Here is an 18577-nt window from a genome sequence, read left to right as displayed (position 1 = left end):
ACCCTAGAAAAAGAACAGTTACAAAAACAGTAATTAAAAGCCCCATATTACAGTGACATTTGTACCTATGATGAGTGGATGTAAACTTTTGACCACTTCCCTGTTTCTGAGAGGTTTTTTTTGTACCTTTCACCACATTAATTTGGGAATTTTTGTTCTTCACATTTTTCCTCATGAAGCTTTTAATGAGCTTAAGATCTTAAATGTAATATTTAAAAAACTTAAAGTGTTATATTTGCATTCGTAAACAGTTGTTTATGCTAGTGGTTATATGAGTGACTGCGATTGTGCTGCTTTACACCGTTACAGTTACCCAACGGCAGACGTTATATAGCATACCTGTGCATAGGATACACGGAATTTGTATTTAACTCCTAAAACGTTATTTAAAAATCACTGTAGTACTTTTACACAGTAAACTCGCTCGCCGGGATCACAAGGTCAGGCCTATTTATGCTGTTGACATAATCGCACGTCATGCTTGTCCCAGGGAATAGACGGTGACCGCGCTGGGGCATTTTAACGTTCCCACCGCTGCACGATTTCCACTGATGCCACGAGACACGGGGGCGACGTTTGCCATTTAAACGGCTCTTTCGTTTGAATAATCTTTCATCGGACGTGATTAGAGCTCGGCTGCTCTGACGTCAGCCAGATTGTCCGCGTTAGGTGAGTCTCGCGCAGCTTTCCCTCCTCCTCCTCCCCTCCCTCATCCTCTAGCGCCCCTCCTGCCTGCTTTCGTGAAAAAAAAAAAAGATACGATGAAATCGCTCGCGCTCGCTGCCATCATCACCATCAGCGCCGCCCTGTAGAGCGAGAGAAAAAGAGAGAGAGCGCGCGCTCGAGACCCCCCCTCCCCACCTAACAACAACCCCAACCCCGCAGGCTCGAGCACAACGACCCCACCTCCCACCCCCCTTCTCAACCCCCTCTGATAGAGGGGACGGAGCCAGAGACTCACAGTCACGGAGAAAAGACCTTTTCGGGATCCCGGCTCCGTTTCGCCCTCAATCCGGGCCTAATGCTCTAGCAGACCGCGCGGGAGGAGAGCGCGAGCGAGACAACGCAGTGACAGAGAGTCGGCGAGGGACAGGGCGGACCGGGGAGACGACGGGATTGCTCATTCGCCTGGAAACATGGGATGTACGCTGAGCGCCGAGGAGCGCGCCGCTCTGGACCGGAGCAAGGCCATCGAGAAAAACCTGAAAGAGGACGGGATGGTCGCCGCAAAGGACGTCAAACTCCTCCTGCTCGGTAAGATCAGAGCCGCCCTGGCCGCGGGGCTTCGTCTCCTCGGCTCGGTCTACCTCTTTTGGTGGGACTGCATGGGGCGGAGGTGCTCTCCGTGGTACTGATTTCTTTGCCGGCTCTCACTCTTGCCCTCCTCCCCTCTTTACAGGCGGCGGAGAGTCCGGCAAAAGCACCATCGTCAAGCAGATGAAGTAAGTGTCCGTTAATTTTAATTTTTTCGGGGCCTTATTCCGACCCTCTTACACACATCGAGAGTGAAAGGCCTGAGATTGCGCCTGCCTCCCCTATATGGGCTAAGGCAGGTTGAGCCGCCATGTTTCGAGATGCCGTATAGCCCAGGAGGAGTGCCGGTGACTCGAGCACCTCCTGTAGACCGACAGTGAGGCTGCGGAGGCCACACCGGTGCGTCCCAGGGTGCTGTTCACCGCCGGGGTGCTGAAATGTAGTTAACGAGGCTTTGGCTTGACTACAGGGAGTGTGCGACTGGGGAGGTGTGGGTGTTGTTTCTCCGTATGCGAGTGTTTGTGCGTGCGCGCGCGCGCGTGTGTGAATTACAGTGAGGACTACAGGTCCATTAGTGAATACCTCTGCTTTTAATCTTAATGGCTTTAAGTGCCCGATATCGCCGGGAGTACTTTGCCCATAAAGCCGATTTACGCAGAAATATGGCTTCTAAAACAGCATCTAAACCTCCCCCTGTCTGAGCTAAATCACTCTTTGATGTTTTAAATCACAGTTGTCATCTCCTCTAACCCTCTTAGCTAAGTTTGTCGATGTTTTAGCATGAAAAAGCCATGCTGTTCTGCTTATTCTGTCCTGTGAAACATCTCTGTCTCCTTCCTGCAACTGCACCGACTGCGCCCTCCCTCTATGCCTCTTCCCTTCACCTCATTACCCTCCTTGCGGTCTCTGATTGCCCATAACTCACCACTCTTCCCTGAACTCCACACACTGGGCCAGATAGTGTTTACAAACACTTTCAGAGCTTCCTTCAGCCCAAGCAAGCAGCAGATGGATGGGTTTTTACTACACACACATACACACACACATCATGAGTAATAAAGTTTAGGTATTGGAGAGTTCAGGTTGCATGCCCTTATTTTGATTTGCCAACTCATCATCTTGCAGGTTGGTATTTAGGCAGTATTGCAATTTCACTCTAGCCAGTTTGTAAAAGAGAGGCAACAGGAAATGTTTGAAAAGCCTTAGTAGAGCCAGAAAAGTGCAGCACAGACACACACACCAGAGTAGATTTTCCACATGGACTGAGTGAATTAAACAAGGAGCAGCTTCATCGATAGATTGATGTAGCACTTGCCACAGCAGTCAGTTGCAGCTGCAGAAATGTCAGGCATGTCTATTTATATACATTTCCACTGTCACACTCTGTGATTGGTCTTTATTAGTAGCATATACCTTAAACTAGTGCTTTGAATTCTTAATAATTTCATAATTTTATAACAACTATCCACTTCCCTGTATCTCGTTTAGTCAGAATAGTTATTATTATGCAGGGTTTTTTTGTCACTATAAGCATTTTGTGCACACACACGTCCTTGTAGGATTGATCAATAGTCACAGTTATCTTAGAGCTTCACCAATTAGTTAATTGTCAGGAACTTATTCTGATGATTGAATGGTGCTTTTCTTTTATCCGTAATTGTATTTTGAGTATTTTCACTTTGGAAATACTCACTGCATGAGCGATTAATCGACGGGTATAATTCCTATCAGCTTTAGATGGCACCTCTGCTCCTGTTTCCCTCTGGGTTAATGTTTTATTTCACACGACTGTTAATTTTTATGATGGTGGTGGAGATTCAGGGCGTGAGGCTGATCTCCCTGCCGTGAAACATCTTTTCGTAATGTGCACTAATGAGATGAATATATTAAAACCGTCATCCCATATTTACCACCCCACCCCCCAAATCAAATATCAATTGCTGATGACAAGCGAGCGAACGGGGTGCCCGCTTTAAGGAGTGGATCGCGGGTCAGTTTTCAGGAGGATGCACCTGACATTTTATCGATCAAGCCAGGGGGTGAGGATGTCCTGATGGATGATTTAATGCTACCCGGATTATGGAGGAGTTTAACTGTGTGATTGATTGGTGCTCTCACTGATTCCACCCCATTTCCCATCATAAATTATAAATATCGCATTACTGCTCAATTACTGATCACAGACGGAGTGTGTGATCAATTTCTGCCTCATTATACACACTATACACACACTTAAAGATGGATTTAAGGCAGAGAACACGGGAGGGAGCATGATAAGACAGTAACCACCTCACACACATGCGCACACATCATGCGCATTAGCATACGGACTAGTCTGACTTTTCCCTCTTTTATATCTCTGTACTTGTGCAGGATTATCCATGAAGATGGCTTTTCTGGGGATGATGTGAAGCAGTACAAGCCTGTGGTCTACAGCAACACCATCCAGAGCTTGGCAGCCATCCTTCGAGCCATGGACTCACTGGGCATTGAGTTTGGAGACAAGGATCGAAAAGTTAGTCTTACCTTCACCCTTCAGCTCTTCAGAAGCTGCAATTTTAACAAAATAACCTCGAATTTTGGTCTCATGTAGTTCACAGCATCTTTGGGTTTTGATTTAAGGACTGGATGCAGCAGTTTTATCTAGTGTACTTTTCAACTTCTTTGTAGCATCCATTTAGAGGAACAGATGTGTATTTTGATTTATCATATTTAAAAAGCCCCATATATACAGCTCTGACAGATGATGAATAATAAATATACTGATATAATTTAGTTGCTCTTCCCTGATCTAATGAAATGTGCTCGTGCAGGCCGATGCTAAGCTGGTTTGTGATGTGGTCAGTCGTATGGAGGACACAGAGCCGTACTCTGCAGAGCTCCTCAGCGCTATGAAGCGTGTATGGGCTGACGCCGGGACTCAGGAGTGCTTCAACCGTGCTCGAGAATACCAGCTTAATGATTCGGCTAAATAGTGAGTCGAGCAAAGAGACTACAAAAGGAAAAAAAACAAACAAAAAATCCACCATTTTTATCCACTGCTTTTCCTGTCTTCCTTCATCAGCTATCTGGACAGTTTAGACCGAATTGGTGCGGCAGACTACCAGCCCACAGAGCAGGACATCCTGAGAACCCGTGTGAAGACCACTGGTATCGTCGAAACCCACTTCACCTTCAAAAACCTCCACTTCAGGTAGGAAGCCGCTCCTGCTCGAAGTTCAAAGGTTTTCTGCTCCTGCTCTGTATTGACACCCCCCGCCCTTTTCCAGGCTTTTTGACGTGGGAGGTCAGAGGTCAGAGAGGAAGAAATGGATCCACTGCTTCGAAGACGTGACGGCCATCATCTTCTGCGTCGCTCTGAGTGGGTACGACCAGGTGCTCCATGAAGATGAAACAACTGTAAGTGTGCCTGAATCCCTCCACTGACGCTAATCCAATAAAACTTAGAAGTCGTCCAATTAACTTGAAGATTTCTTGGCAAGTTTTTTTCGCCACGTGTTATATATTTGTATAAAAATATGTATTTATGCAATCTCTATTTGTCTCAGAGGTAGGCTGTACAGTCCACACATCACCTCATTCCATTCTTAGACTTTAAATTTTATGGAAAAAACACTTCTTATTCATTTATTTATCGTTTTCTTACTTTCTTCTTCAATATAAAATTGATACATACAGGTTTTTCCCCCCTGGCTTAATACTTTTGTTACCATACTTGACAGAACTCTATGCCTTTTCCTGTGACTTCAAACCGTTTCTAGTGAAAAAAAAAAAAAAAAATCAGACTAAGATGAGCAAAAGTGGTTAAAAAATGTGACAAGGCTGGTGATTTCTCTTTGTGTTTGGCTAAAACTGCTCTAAAAGGCCTCTGTGACGGAAAACCCCCACACATGCATATTTGCCAAGTGCCTCGGCTGAGTTAACAGGAATAATAATAATCCTGTAAAATGTGTGTTTGTTCTGTTTCATAACAAAAGCGATTAAACAATCATTAAAGCTGGGACTGCGATTTATTGTTTATCAGGGTTTTTCTGGGCTCAGACCGGGCCTGTGTCCAAGTAACAAAAGCAGTAAGAAACGATCTTTACTGAAGCGCTGCCGGCTTTCCTTTGGGCCTGTGTTTTATTAGACTCCCCTCATTGTTTTACTTGTTCTTTCCGCAGAACCGCATGCACGAATCACTCATGCTCTTCGATTCCATCTGCAACAACAAGTTCTTCATCGACACCTCCATCATCCTCTTCCTCAACAAGAAGGATCTGTTCGCTGAGAAGATAAAGAAGTCCCCGCTGACGATCTGTTTTCCAGAATACACAGGTGAGTCCCGCGCCCTCAGTCGGAGCGGCTTCCCGAGCAAAGCGACGCGCTTTAATCGCCCTCTGCTGTTTTCTCTCCAGGTGCTAACACTTACGAAGACGCTACTGCATATATTCAGGTTCAGTTTGAGAGTAAGAACCGCTCTCCAAACAAGGAGATCTACTGTCACCTGACCTGTGCCACAGACACGGGAAACATCCAGGTAGTGTTTGATGCCGTCACCGACATCATTATTGCAAACAACCTCAGAGGGTGTGGCTTATACTGAGGCCTGGCCAAGCACAGAGGTTGTCATGGAGTGTATGAGGTGTTAATAATGATAATTTTGATGATACTTAAACACATAAATATGTAATTCTACACGTCCAAACGGACCCAAAGAGCTGCCGTCAGACACCACACTGGATTATTGCCATGATTTGTTCCTCTTCCTCTTATTTTGATTTCAGTATAAAAAAAACCCGTTTTTGTCTTTTTTTTTTTTCAAAATGTGTTTTTGAGCTGAATGTTTGCTGTTTCGTCTATGACCGTGTCAACAACCGGGAGGGTCAGAAGCGGCGGCACCAGGGGTTTATTCAGCCGGAGCTTGAAATGTAATGCGAGGAGCGTGCTCTTTTTTTTTTTTTTTGAGTTAAGCACAACGTGGAATATTGTCCCCAGAATTTGTGGGCATTTTTGTTTTTAAGTGCAAGTCTCAAGGCTCGCGTCTTTGGACTGAATACAGCCTCTGGTGCGCCGTTTGACGAGCTGCTGTTGTGTGTGGAGATGACGACGGGGATGTCAGGGAGGTGCTGTACTTGTGGCTGAGGGTTATGGATGGAAAAGAAGGAGGCTTATTTAAAGTTTCCTTCAGATGTGCACATGACGGAGTAGCCCCCCAGGCCTGTTCCACTCTCGGTTTTCTCTTTTACTTTAATCACGATTAGAAGAGAGGATCCCTCTGTTCAGAGTGGCTGCCCATCAGCACTGGCCTCCTGTAGCCTGAGGAAATACCTAACAGCCAATGATATCTCTTGAAAAAATATCGGTGCCAACCATCTGAGAACGACAGTTAGGGGAATAGCATCAGAAATCATAGCTCATTATATCGACTCTATTATTTAACCAACAGATATAACATTTTATTATCAGTGAATGATTTATTTATTTAAGCCTCACGCCCTACATGCCTCCTCCTACCTCCTGAAATCCCATGCCACCTTATTTATTTCCTGTCACAAAATAACTGGGGTGCACCGATTCCCGCCTTCGGTTCAGAGGGTAGAAATCAGCCCTCTGATGACATCTTGTTCTCCGTGTGGTGCGTGACCCTTCGATGTGAATCTGTGTAGAAATAGAAGACTGCACGGGGAGAACAATTTCATTTGAGGCAGCCTCTGTCTGGGGAGTCAAGTTTTTCTTCCCCCACTCCCTCCTCCTCCTCACCTCCCCTCCCCTGATCAGTGAGGAGGGAACCATTATCCCACCACTCCCCTCTCCTCTCCTTCTCTCCTCTTTCTTCTGTCATGTTTCTCTTTTCACAGAGAAGGAAAAAAACAAAACAAAACAAAAACAAACAAACCCAGCTCTCTATTTTCACCCATGCACCCAGAAATTCATCTTCCCACCCCTGTATACTCTCTAGCCATCACATATCAACCCTCATATCTCCATTTTCACCTTAAAAAAAAAAAAAAAAAAAAAAAGCACCGTACTGTATATATATATTATGATTATACCAGATTTTTTTTCTTTTTTTTTTTACTGTGAATGTTTTTGTGCTGCACCCCTCATCCTATTCAGTAGTTTATTGGTTGCTCTCATGTGGAATGTTTGTGCTGAGCCAATCGAATGTTGTGTTTACATTAAAGCCACACTTTTCCTAACTATCCCTGCGTTTGTCTGAGTCTGATTACACAGGACTGAAAGGAAAACAAAAAACGAGACCGTCACGGTTGCAACGCTGCTCAGGAAAAAACAAAAACAAAACTTTAAACAAACGCTGACCTGCTTTAATCTGTGCCGAGAACTAAGGTTAGACCGGGAAATTAGGCTGAACATTATGAGAGTGGACCACTTTTAATGCTTCATCGCCTGGTGAGCACAGCTTTGTATTTAGTGTCAGAAATATGTATAAAAGATTGGGAGCAGGTCCTGCGCAGCAGCGGAGCGGCACTCGGTGAAATGTGGCGGATGGCGGGGGATCAGAGGCGTCGCACAGCAGCTCTCGATTTATTAGGTTAAAAGTGTTCCATCGCTGTAGACAAGGAGCTATTCATATATTGAATGACTAGGCTGGATCAGCTGTCTGACCTGCTTCTGTCAGTTTAATGGGTACGATGTTCATTACTGCTCTGTTTCACTGAGAGCCGCAGAGCGCCGCTCCTCAGTCCCAGTGTGTCCTCGTTTCTCAGAGCCAGTTACAGGTTAAACTCCCACTGAGATATAATTACACAGTCACGCTTTTAATTAAACATTTAACAGAACGTTCTCATATTTTACAGTTAATTCCTATCAAATTCGTCAAAATCCCTGCCCCATAAAAGCCCGGCTATAATGATATAGACTGTCATCAGTCAGGGGTGAAGAGCAGAAGGTCTGAACCCCCCCAAAGAATTCAGATAAAAAGAAATCCTCGGCTTGTCCGTACTGCAAACAGAGTTCTGCAGTGAAAACTCTCACAGCAATCGAAGGCACCCGCACACCAGTTCCGAGGGTTACAGCCGCAGCCTCTTAATGTCCTCGCTTCGGAAGTCGATGCGGAGCGCCAGGACCTGACGCACCTCTGCCGGCGTCAGTCGCCACGTCAGGGGACCTGAATTAGTGCCCCAGTAATCCAAGATCTCAGTTACCTGCAGAAGAAATCGGTAAAGTAATAGTAACTTCAGTTATTTTTGGTGTTTTCTCCAGCTCACAACAGTATGACAGAAAGCACGAGTGGTCCACACTCTGTGGAAACCACATGAGCCCATTGTTCTTGTCATTTCTAAACATGCTATGAGACAAAAAGAATAAAAGAAATCCCAGTTAACAATGTGATACTGACTGGCGACTTCTTTGGGGAAAGGAATACCAAAAATTGACTTATACAGGGGAAAGAACTCCTGCATTTAAGCCAGCAGGCCACATTTCATTGCTGTATCAGGTAGGCTAAAGCCAGGTTAATGAAAGCAACTCGTAGCTAATGGTGTCCTGCTCAGGGTGTACCCCGCCTCTCACCCTATGACAGCTGGGATAGGCTCTAGCCCCCCTGCGACCTTAAATTGGATAAGCGGAAGAGAATGGATGGATAGCAGCTAAAGCTGTCACATAGATATTTCCCAATAGCAAAAACATTGTTAGTTACAATCCATCACTGGTGCTAAGCCCCCATAAATGGTGTGTGTGTTTCTAAAACAGTCTAAATTACCCGCTCAAGGTTGAGAATGGTGGCCATCTGTGTGAGGCGAGCGAACTTGTCTCTGATGGTCCAAGTTGTCACGGTTGTGAGGTACGCCACGAGAGACCGGAGCTCTTTATCAAACTGGAGCCCCCCGAGCTACAACAGAAAAGTCAAAAATAACATCTGTGGGTGCGTTTTACGTACATGGCAACTTTCTTTTTTAGGACTATATGTTCTACATTGTGTCATAATTTATTTAGAGGTTATGTAAAAACATGCTGCACAAAAATAGGAAGAAGCTGCCGTGCCAGAAGGAAGCACCCTCTGCTACAGGCCTTTCTGAACTCATTAATAAATTATTGGAGGCCTTTCTTCACGGGAGTGTCAGTGACGTGACGCACAAGCAGCTCGCTGCCACCCAGTGGCCAAGCTAAGCGCCTCACCCTGCTGAACGAGCATTTGAGGACCGTCTTCTCCATTTCAATAGCTATCAGACTGGTCATCAGGCTGGTCAGCGTGTCGTAGATGACCGGGGAGAGGGCCATCTGGCGGGGAGTTCAGATCAGAAGACGAGAAGAGAAGTTTACTAAACAGTGAGGAAGAGTATCTTTAGCCGGTAAACACAAAGTCAAATCTTAAAAGACACCTTAAACTCTGTCATCAGCTGCTCCAAGTTGACGATGAGCTGCTGCACCCAGGGGTCATTAGCTTCATAGTCATTAAACTCCTCCTGTGAGGGATGCAGACAGTTGCAGCAAGACGTTCTGTAACCTCTGATTTATTCGTGTGCAGAAAGGTGAAAGCGTTACCTCCTCTATGTTATGTGAGATGGACAGGAAGCTGCTGATCCAGGGTTTGACCTGAGGCTTTATGGCTGTTGTGTTTAGCTCCGTCAGACCCTCCTGTGAAAGAAAACCAAAGACAAATACCTGACCTTAAAAAATAAATAAATTCTTAGTTCTTTCCATTTCTCTTTATTCTGGAAGCACACGGGTTGTGGGTTTGTCATGTTTTCACAGGATACTGGGATACCCCGGGAGCACGAGGTCTGTTATTTTAGTAACTGACTGGGTGCTCTATGCTGTTCCAGTCTTTGCCTTCTCCAGCGCCAACACGAAGCAAAAACTTGTTTCTGGGATGCATTTTCTGGAATCATAAGCACCGTGTGGAGCAGGTGCAATCTGCTTCATTGGAGCCGGATGTCAGGCAGCCACGCCCGGAGTATCCCCGGGGTTGCACAACAACGACACGCACCTCCTCGAAAACAGGGCTTTATTAAAAGATCTCATTAAAGCTGCGCTTCTAGATCTCCTGTGACTTGTTAAATAAATAAGAGCTCTCCCTCCACGGCGCTCTCTGGTCTAACAACAGTTCTCCATCCTGAGGCTCCCACTCCAATTAAGAAAATATACAAGTCTGTGCAGACAAGCATGTGGTGTGTGTGTGTGTCTGCGTGCACGTCCAACCTGTAATAGATCTTTGAACTTTGTGGACGTGCTGACAAGGTCGGACAAACAGCTCTCAATCTTGGCTTGCTCTCCAGAGCCGACCCCCTGACTGAACAACTTGGAGCAGTCGTTCTGACCGGAAAGAAAATTGACATTTTTTTTTTATTTCTGGGGAGAAAAATAAAAATAACGCGATGAACAGGAGAAAGGAAGAGCTGTGGCACAAACTCACCTCCAGGTTCCTCTTTAAAGTTGTGATGTTCTCACTGCACACCTCGACGTTATTCAGGGTCACCTGAGTGGGGGACGAGTGCAAATGAAGGATTCTTACAGCCAGCGTGACTCAGTCCTGCTTTAAAAACTATAATCTGCTGGAGATGAGGTATTTTGACATCTCCTGCCTCAGCTGGTAGTTATAAGCCTTTAAGTGTTTCTTAATTTCAATTTATAATGATATTAAAAAGGTTTTTGAAGTCGCTCTTGTTTTAACAAAGAGCCATTTTAAAAATTAAAGCGCTACTCACTTAGCTCATTCATTCGATTCCTCCTTTAAATTACTGCTGAGCTCTTTTTTAAAGGGCTTATACAGCAGATGTGAGCAATTCATTTATCTTACAGTCTGACAAAGATTTCTAAGGAACTGCTCTACGAGTGAGGCAAGTATTTCTGTGTCGAGCGGTCTCACCAGGAACGCAGCCTTGGCGTCTTCGGTGCTCTCGATGCCCAGCGTGTTGAACTTGCCCTGCTGTAAGCTGCTCTGCATCAGACTGACCGCGCTGCTGACACCACGCTGGATGTCCTGCAGTGTTGTAGCCGGGAAGCCCTGCCGCAGCTTGTTATACAACACCTCCCTGACGGGTGAGAAGAGGCAGATGAGGCAGGAAAGGGGCACGTGTCAATGTAATAAATGTGTAAAACCAAACAAAACCAGGATTTTAAAGAGGTAGAAAATGAGCGAGCGACCTGAAGTCAGACTCCAGCACGGAGTTGGCGTGGTTGATCATCGCACAGAGGCAGTCGATGCTGGAACTCGATAAAGCTCTGCTGATGCACTTTTTCACAATGTAGAAACAGTCGTCCACCATGCTGCTGGTCAGCTGTCCCTTTTCGTATGTGTCCATAGCAACAGCCTGGGGGGGGGAGAGGAGTTAATAACATGGTAACGAATAAATAAAAAACGTGAAGTTACTTTATACTACAGTAATAAGATAACACATAAACAGTAAAATGATAGAAAGTTACTCTTTTTTTCCACTGTATAATATGCAAACGGTTTTTGTTTCGAATGTGTGCACAGATTTATGCACAATGTGTGCATAAGTAATAAAAACAGGAGGTTTTTAGGGAATTAACAAAAACTTTATAATTACAGGACAGTCTGGGCGATGAGCTACCAGAATTTTCTTATAAATGTAGACACAAAGAGTGGTGCTGACAGATTTCTTTTATTTACTCAAACGCATTAAAAAAAAAAAAAAAAAAAGGTAGAAAAATTAGATCTAAAGATGAAATGGCATTTTTTCTAATATTATATTTTTGTATTTATATTGAGATATCTTAGGTATTTAATGTGTAGTTAACACATTTTTATAGTGACAAAAGGGGTATTTTTACTTGTCCGGCCCATCTAAGATCAAAGTGTATGTTGCCTCTGATGTAAAATGAGCAACTTGACTTTATCATACAGTAGCACAAGCAGTGACAAGGTACTGCTGTCGTTACCGTTGCTCTTCTACAAGTTTGGGCTAAAGAGAAACTTTAAACTGTTCCAGAAACATGAGAAATATTTTATTTATAAGTCAGACATCCTGTTTGATACTCGGGTGTTAAAGAGTCAAGTTTTTGGATGCATGTTTGGAGTATATTCAGATCTTGCCTACAAATATTACATTTTGTTTTTAAAAATGTCACTATAGCCATTTCATTGCCAGACCTGCGAGTCATCAAACACATGTAAAATTACTGTCACATTCAGGACACGACTGAATGAGAATCAGTCTGTCTGTCTATTTATAATTAGCATATGCTGAAATGTCCTCATTTTTCTATGTAAGGCACAGATCTTCTGCACGGCCAGGGTGGACAACCAGGGGATGAATGTGGAGTAAAACTACGTTAAATTAATGCACATAACTGTTTCAGGAAAAGTAAACAAACAGGAAATTGCTGATCTATCCGGCTGACCTGTCTTGTCTTGTATTACACGAGCACCGCCGAGCCTTTTTTTCATCACTAATCATAAATGAGAAACAGTTGATGTGTGAAGTTTTTGGGCATTCTAAAGTGCAGGGAAAAGGTTAAGAAACCCTGATGAAGGAAATATGTATGCTCTGAACTGTTCCACTAGGGAAAGCTGTAAACCTTTTTCAAGAGAGAAGCAAAGCATTTGCTCAGGAGTGACGATAGCTTAAAACCCCCAACAAAAACACAAACTCCAAGAAGCAGATGGTGTTAAATTTTTAAATAAAATGTTTAAATTTAAAATGTCCACTGCTTTAAAAAAATACAACCTTTTGAAATTGAATAAATCTTTTTGACACAGCCTGTATTTATTGCCAATTAACCTTTGGCAATACCTTCACAGCCCACCAGGGGGCTGCAGGCCACACTTTGGGACTCATCTGCTCTCTGGTAATCTAAGCAATTTTTAATGTTTGCAGTGAAATCACAGGTAAATTCAAGTAAGAAAATGCTGATGAATTTGCACGTAAAACCAGCCAGCTGCCTTTTTAAAAAAATTTTTTTTAATCCCTCATATTCTCTTTCCCTTTCTAAAACAGATGTGTACATTACCCATAATGCAACATGACCGCCACAGTTTGGTCTGTCATCTGAGTGCATTATACTATCAGCAGCTAATGTAGCCTGAAGCAGAGGGTGACCTGCAGAATTTAAGCTTTTTTTTTTATTAACCTCAGACTCGACATGTACAGCTCCCTGCACATCCACAGAAATGTTACACAACCTTTTCACGTTTGTGTCAGTGCAGCGGACACATAAACAGTCTTCGATGAGTGAACTGAGTCTTTGAAGTACAGAAATAACACTGCACTCAGCTGACCTTGTTGACAGACTCTCTCATGTAGTACTCTTCCATGGGAATGTAATAACCAATCAGCTCCTGCATCGTTGTGCTCAGCAGGCAGTGTTTCAGCAGCTTCTCCACGTTCTGCTGATGCTCTGTGTGTTTAAACACGGAGGGGAAAACACACATTTTCAACTGCACACTTCTTTACATTCACATTTGAATTAAAAAAAGAAAAGAAAAAGAAAATCACACATGAAGCTACCCTGCGTGATGCTCTGAGCGTCCCCAACTTCAAAGTCGGCCATCACGCGGCGACGTAGAAAGCGCAGGTAGAGCTCCGCCCTCGCGTTCATCAGAGTGACTTCTGCCAGGACGGGATCCAGCTCCCTGTTTGCGGACGAAGAGGTATAAACAAAAATATAAACCCTCAAACATGTAGGAAATGCAGCATCCCGCTTAGGCAAACACACGCACCTTGGCTCGATCCTCTCCCCTGGAACACTCTTCATCATGCTGCTTTGGACGACCTGAAACTAAAGAGCAGATTCAAGGTCACAGCCGGGTCAGGGACGCAGTGAAAGCAACCATGTGACGCAGCGCCGGCGTCTCACACACACCTTGGTGTGGTATCCTCTCTGCTGGATGAAGCTGTCAACTATTTTCTGGGCCTGGCGATCACATTCCTGCTGCAGGTGAGTGATGAGCGTGTACAAATGGCCTGGACCGTAGTACGTCTCTACGATTGGCTGATGGGTCTCCACAACGCGAGCGATACCTGTGAACGCAAACCAGCACACGGGTGGAGAGAGCATGCAAAGGGGAATTCAGGCAGACACGCACAGTCTGTGTTTTCTCACCTTCCAGCAGCAGCGTTAGCGTGTCTGCAAATATCAGCAGAGCTCTCTTCTCACCCAGATCTGCTCCAGTTGCTAGCAGCAGGTTCTCCTCAGCTTTGGAGGCAAGCTGTGTGAGAGTGTGTGAATCAAAATGACATATTGTAGCAGACTAAAATACATGACTCAAATCAGGATAAACTGAAATTACAAGTGTGATGAAATGCATAAATAGGAGACAAAAAGAAAATATGCACCTCGACTAAGGCCACTATTACAGCCACAACTGCCCTCATGTCACTCAAACTAAGCTGCTATGTTAAAAATATGAATCTTTATGTACAAAAACCTAATAAACAGATAAGCATCCCCGCATTTAGAATCAATGTGTGACTACTTGTGCCTTTTTAAACCATACTGTTTCCTTCCTTTGTGGTTGAAAATCACTGTCATAGAGCGACCAAGGGCTGGCACGGCAAGCCAGCATGCAGGAGGTGAGGTTAGTTTCCATATCTGTGAGTCCGCTGAGGTCTACTTGGGTCTGCGTGACGTACCTGCCCTTTTTTTTCTCTTTTTTTTTTTAATAATGGCATCCATGTGGACTACACTACAACAACACCAATTACACATGTGTTACATTACAATGACTGTACGTCTGTAGTCTCTGCAGCTGTCTGTGTTCACAACAAAGTAAAACCCCCACCGGTGAACCCATTCTGGTTTGCTGGCAGGTGACCTTCATCAGTAAACCAGACAACTTTTAACTGATCACTGGTGAAGAACCCAACCCCAAACCTATCCTTTGATGAAAAGCAAAACATTTAAGGAAAAATAGAAAAGAAATTTATGATGCATAAATAACACACAATAGCATAAGTCTACAGTTAGGGTCACCACCTATGATGAGTTATGCTTAATTTTGTGCTACCGCTGTCTGTGTATTTGCTTATGGAGAGCCTTGCAGACAGGCGTTTTCAACCACTGGTTGTAAAGCGGGCTGGAACACTGAAGGGAGCAGCAGTGAAAATCACCGGGAACGAGAACAGCGAGAAACAAACACCAAAGATTAAAAAATACAGCATGAAAAGCACAAACAGCGGCTGCAGTGACACTTTTCTCTGTTTTTAACTCTTGGTTTCACTTCAGCTCTTTGAACGTTATAACTTTACTTGTCTCCTTGGCTGGCTGACAGATGAAGAGTGGTCCATTGACGGGCTGTTCCACATACTTTGGACACTCTCTCATGGACTGCCAATGTGCTATCACCGCTGAATTGTAATGTCCCCATTAAGCCAAATCTGGATCCACATCCCCCCTTAATTTTCATCCACACACACGGAACCAGCCAGCATGCACGGATCTCTCTTTATGTTTAAGTGGTTTGTGATTAATGAGATTCAGCTTTCTTTAAGTTAAAGCAGCAAATATAAAGGACTTGTTTTCATTACTGACCTGACTGCAGAGATACTGGCCAAATCGAGCGAGGCCTTGCTGGTGGAGGCCAAGAAGAGGGAAGATCTTGAAAAACCTTTCCACCTGTGCCAGGTCGACTGCTGCTACGGCTTCATCAAGCTTCTCTGCAACAATGACCTTTAGTTTCTGCTCTGCTTCCTGCAGTAGGACCAGACTGGCGTCCACAGCGCTGCCTGTGCAGACGTGATGAAATGGTAGTGTTAGTGTATCTTTGTGGCACTTACCCAAACCTTAATGTAACGACTTTAACTGCTATATGGAGCTTTATTTTTCAAATCAACTGTAACTGCATTTTCCATTTGCTTAATTAACCCTAAGCCTGCAGTTTAAGATTGCATGCTGATGTAGAACAAGAGGCTCCATACTTTCTTCTCCCTGCCTGCTCAGCTCGATAACGGACTGGTCCAGAGACAGGTATCGATGGATGTGAGCAGCAGCCTGTTCGTAATCTTCATTACGCAGAGCTGTCTGCACCCCGTCTGTGCAGAATTTCAGGTCGAGGATATCATCGGCACGCTGGATGACGTTATATAGCCGCGTCTGAGGGAAATCAAATGAGATACATGTTCAGAAATCAAAGCTGTTTTGACCCAGAAGGAGTCACGCCTAGAAAATGAACCTGGTATCAAAATGATGGCCTAAAAGGAGACCTTTCACATGCTAACATCTTTTATTGACGTTCAAAGATGGTTGTAAATTTCATGAAGCCATCTCCTGTCCTTATAAAGTTACAAGGTCTCCAAAATCCTGTAACAAGTACGGTAAAAAAATACTATGTTTTGCATACTTCAAAGGTACAAGTTTGTTGGTTTTAAATTTGCAAGTTATAGTGCCAAAAAGCAAAAAAAAAAAAAAAGAGCAAAACAAAAACTGCTGATTTTGAGCGGGTCTGATGGAGGTGCTTTAAAATGTATGCATGCTCACCTTTGCCAGGTCTAGTTGTCGTACTTTACGGCTGACGTTTTCAGCCAGGCTGCAGGTAAAAGTGATCATGCCCGACAGCTGGCTGGCGTCTCCTCCAATCAGCTGGAGGTTGGGTCTGCAGAGCAAAGAGAGAAAGCATTTTTTTTCCTCAGTACAACACATCACAGATTAGCATTTAAATACTTTAGACCAGCAGCTGATTTTGTGTGTACCCCATCCTGTGTAGTGCCAGCATTTTAGTGTGAATGACCCCCTCCTGCCCTACCAGTCTGTCCAGCTCTGTTTCCACCTCTTTCTGCAATAAAAACAAAACAAAGACCAGTTTTTTACTTTATAGAGTTCCCACAACTCACATTACTTTATCCACACTTCATTAGGTACAACTGCTCATTTATCCAAATATTTAATCAGGCAATCACATTCAGTTCATCTAGCCATGTAGATGTAACTAAGACAGCCTACTTAAGTTCAAATGACTATCAGAATGGGGACAAAAGGTGAATTAAGTTATTTTCAGCATGGGATGGTTGTTGGTGTCAGACAGGTATGAGTATTACAGAAACTACAGATCCACTGAGATTTTTCCACATAACCATCTCTAAAGTTTACAGAGATTGGTTTGAAGAACAGGAAATATCCAGTGAGCAGCAGATCTCTGGGAGAAAATACCTTGCCGATTCCAGAGGTCAAAGGAGAATGGGCTTCAAGCTGATGGGAAGGCAACAGTAATTGAAATAATCATTTGAAGAAGAACCTACAACAGCAGTCCTGTCAGCATCACCAAAACTGGAGCACAGAACACTGGAACAACGCTGCCTCGTCTGATGAGTCTCAGTTTCTGCCCCAACATTCAGACAATACACTGTAAATTCAGGTCTACTTAAGGGTAAATTCGTCCATCTCTGTCATCATATACCATGACTGATGAGACAAACACTGTAGAGCGTTTTCATGTTATCATTTCCCATCTTGCATATTCACATTGCTGATTGGCTGTATTTGACTTAAGGACATGTGTTTCTCGAAAGTCTGGTTTTTATCTGATGGGTGCGAAAAACGCAGGATGCTGGAGTAGGTATCGATCCAATATCAATATTAGTTTTGGAATCGACACTAGATATTTGGATCGATCTGCCCACCTCTAAAAGGCAGTAAAGGAGTTATGTATGTAAGTAGGAGCTTGTTGAATATAAACACATTAAAACTTAATGAAAAAACGAAGCGACAACAAATACTGGGAAACAACTGATAGCAGGAAGAAGGCGATCCATGGTGATTTAACAGGAAAAACAATAAATATGAAGTGACACGGTGCATGACTGCATTCCTACTGATGACAGTAAACTATTATTAAAGCTTGCTGTTTTTGTGAATATCTATTAAAGCAGACATCCTTCTCAGCAGCGGTTTGAGGAGGAGCGCCTGTTAAGTTTACGTGGATGACGACAGCACCTGTATGTCGCAAACAAACCACCGTCAGCGGCCATTGGTACGAACCTCCTCCTCGCAGAGCTGCTGGTAAATTTTCTCCAGGTCCTCCAGCTCCGTCAGGGCGGAGATGGTGTCCATACTCACAGAGGACAGAGAGCTGGAGTCGCATCTTCTCGCTGTTATGGGTCCACCGTCAGCCATCTTCCGCCACCGGAACAGGACACAGAAGCCAACGTCATCATTTTTGTTACTATTCCCCGTGATTAGTCTGCCAGGCAGCGTTTCGGCGCATTATTATCGGGTCTTTAGAGAAGACGAACTCGTCTTAAAATCATAACCGTGTCGACAACGTTATATTTAACCAAGTATAATATAAATATATAAATTTTATTACATATTAAAGTCTGTTAGTGGTGAGGATAGGTCAGCATTTTTACACAAGTGCCTGACAACTGTTACTCGGGGAGAAACTTTTCACGTACCACCACGCATGCTCACAAACCCACAG

At 44.0% G+C, this 18577-nt stretch overlaps 2 protein-coding genes across 2 annotated transcripts; one reads left to right on the top strand and one right to left on the bottom strand.

Moving 5' to 3' along the window:
• Positions 1–772: 772 nt before the first annotated feature.
• Positions 773–7439, top strand: gnao1b (guanine nucleotide binding protein (G protein), alpha activating activity polypeptide O, b). Its single transcript, XM_004543044.6, has 8 exons — positions 773–1254; positions 1400–1442; positions 3628–3769; positions 4068–4228; positions 4319–4447; positions 4524–4653; positions 5418–5571; positions 5652–7439. The coding sequence occupies exons 1-8, from the start codon at positions 1137–1139 to the stop codon at positions 5837–5839; spliced, it is 1065 nt and encodes a 354-aa protein (XP_004543101.1). The 5' UTR covers positions 773–1136; the 3' UTR covers positions 5840–7439.
• Positions 7440–7994: 555 nt separating this feature from the next.
• Positions 7995–18461, bottom strand: cog4 (component of oligomeric golgi complex 4). The gene is made up of 19 exons (XM_004543045.6): positions 18136–18461; positions 16851–16933; positions 16639–16753; positions 16080–16254; positions 15694–15887; positions 14266–14371; positions 14026–14183; positions 13883–13941; positions 13671–13795; positions 13442–13560; positions 11344–11510; positions 11066–11231; positions 10613–10675; positions 10399–10512; positions 9742–9834; positions 9579–9662; positions 9376–9477; positions 8960–9088; positions 7995–8402 (listed from the first exon to the last, which is right to left on the bottom strand). Exons 1-19 carry the CDS (start codon positions 18268–18270, stop codon positions 8268–8270), a joined length of 2322 nt encoding a protein of 773 aa, XP_004543102.1. The 5' UTR covers positions 18271–18461; the 3' UTR covers positions 7995–8267.
• Positions 18462–18577: the final 116 nt, after the last annotated feature.

This window comes from Maylandia zebra, linkage group LG1 (assembly GCF_041146795.1).
Source record: "Maylandia zebra isolate NMK-2024a linkage group LG1, Mzebra_GT3a, whole genome shotgun sequence".
Taxonomy (NCBI): Eukaryota; Metazoa; Chordata; class Actinopteri; order Cichliformes; family Cichlidae; genus Maylandia; species Maylandia zebra.
Note: the sequence above shows the minus strand (reverse complement) of the source record. Positions and strands in the feature narration are given on the sequence as shown.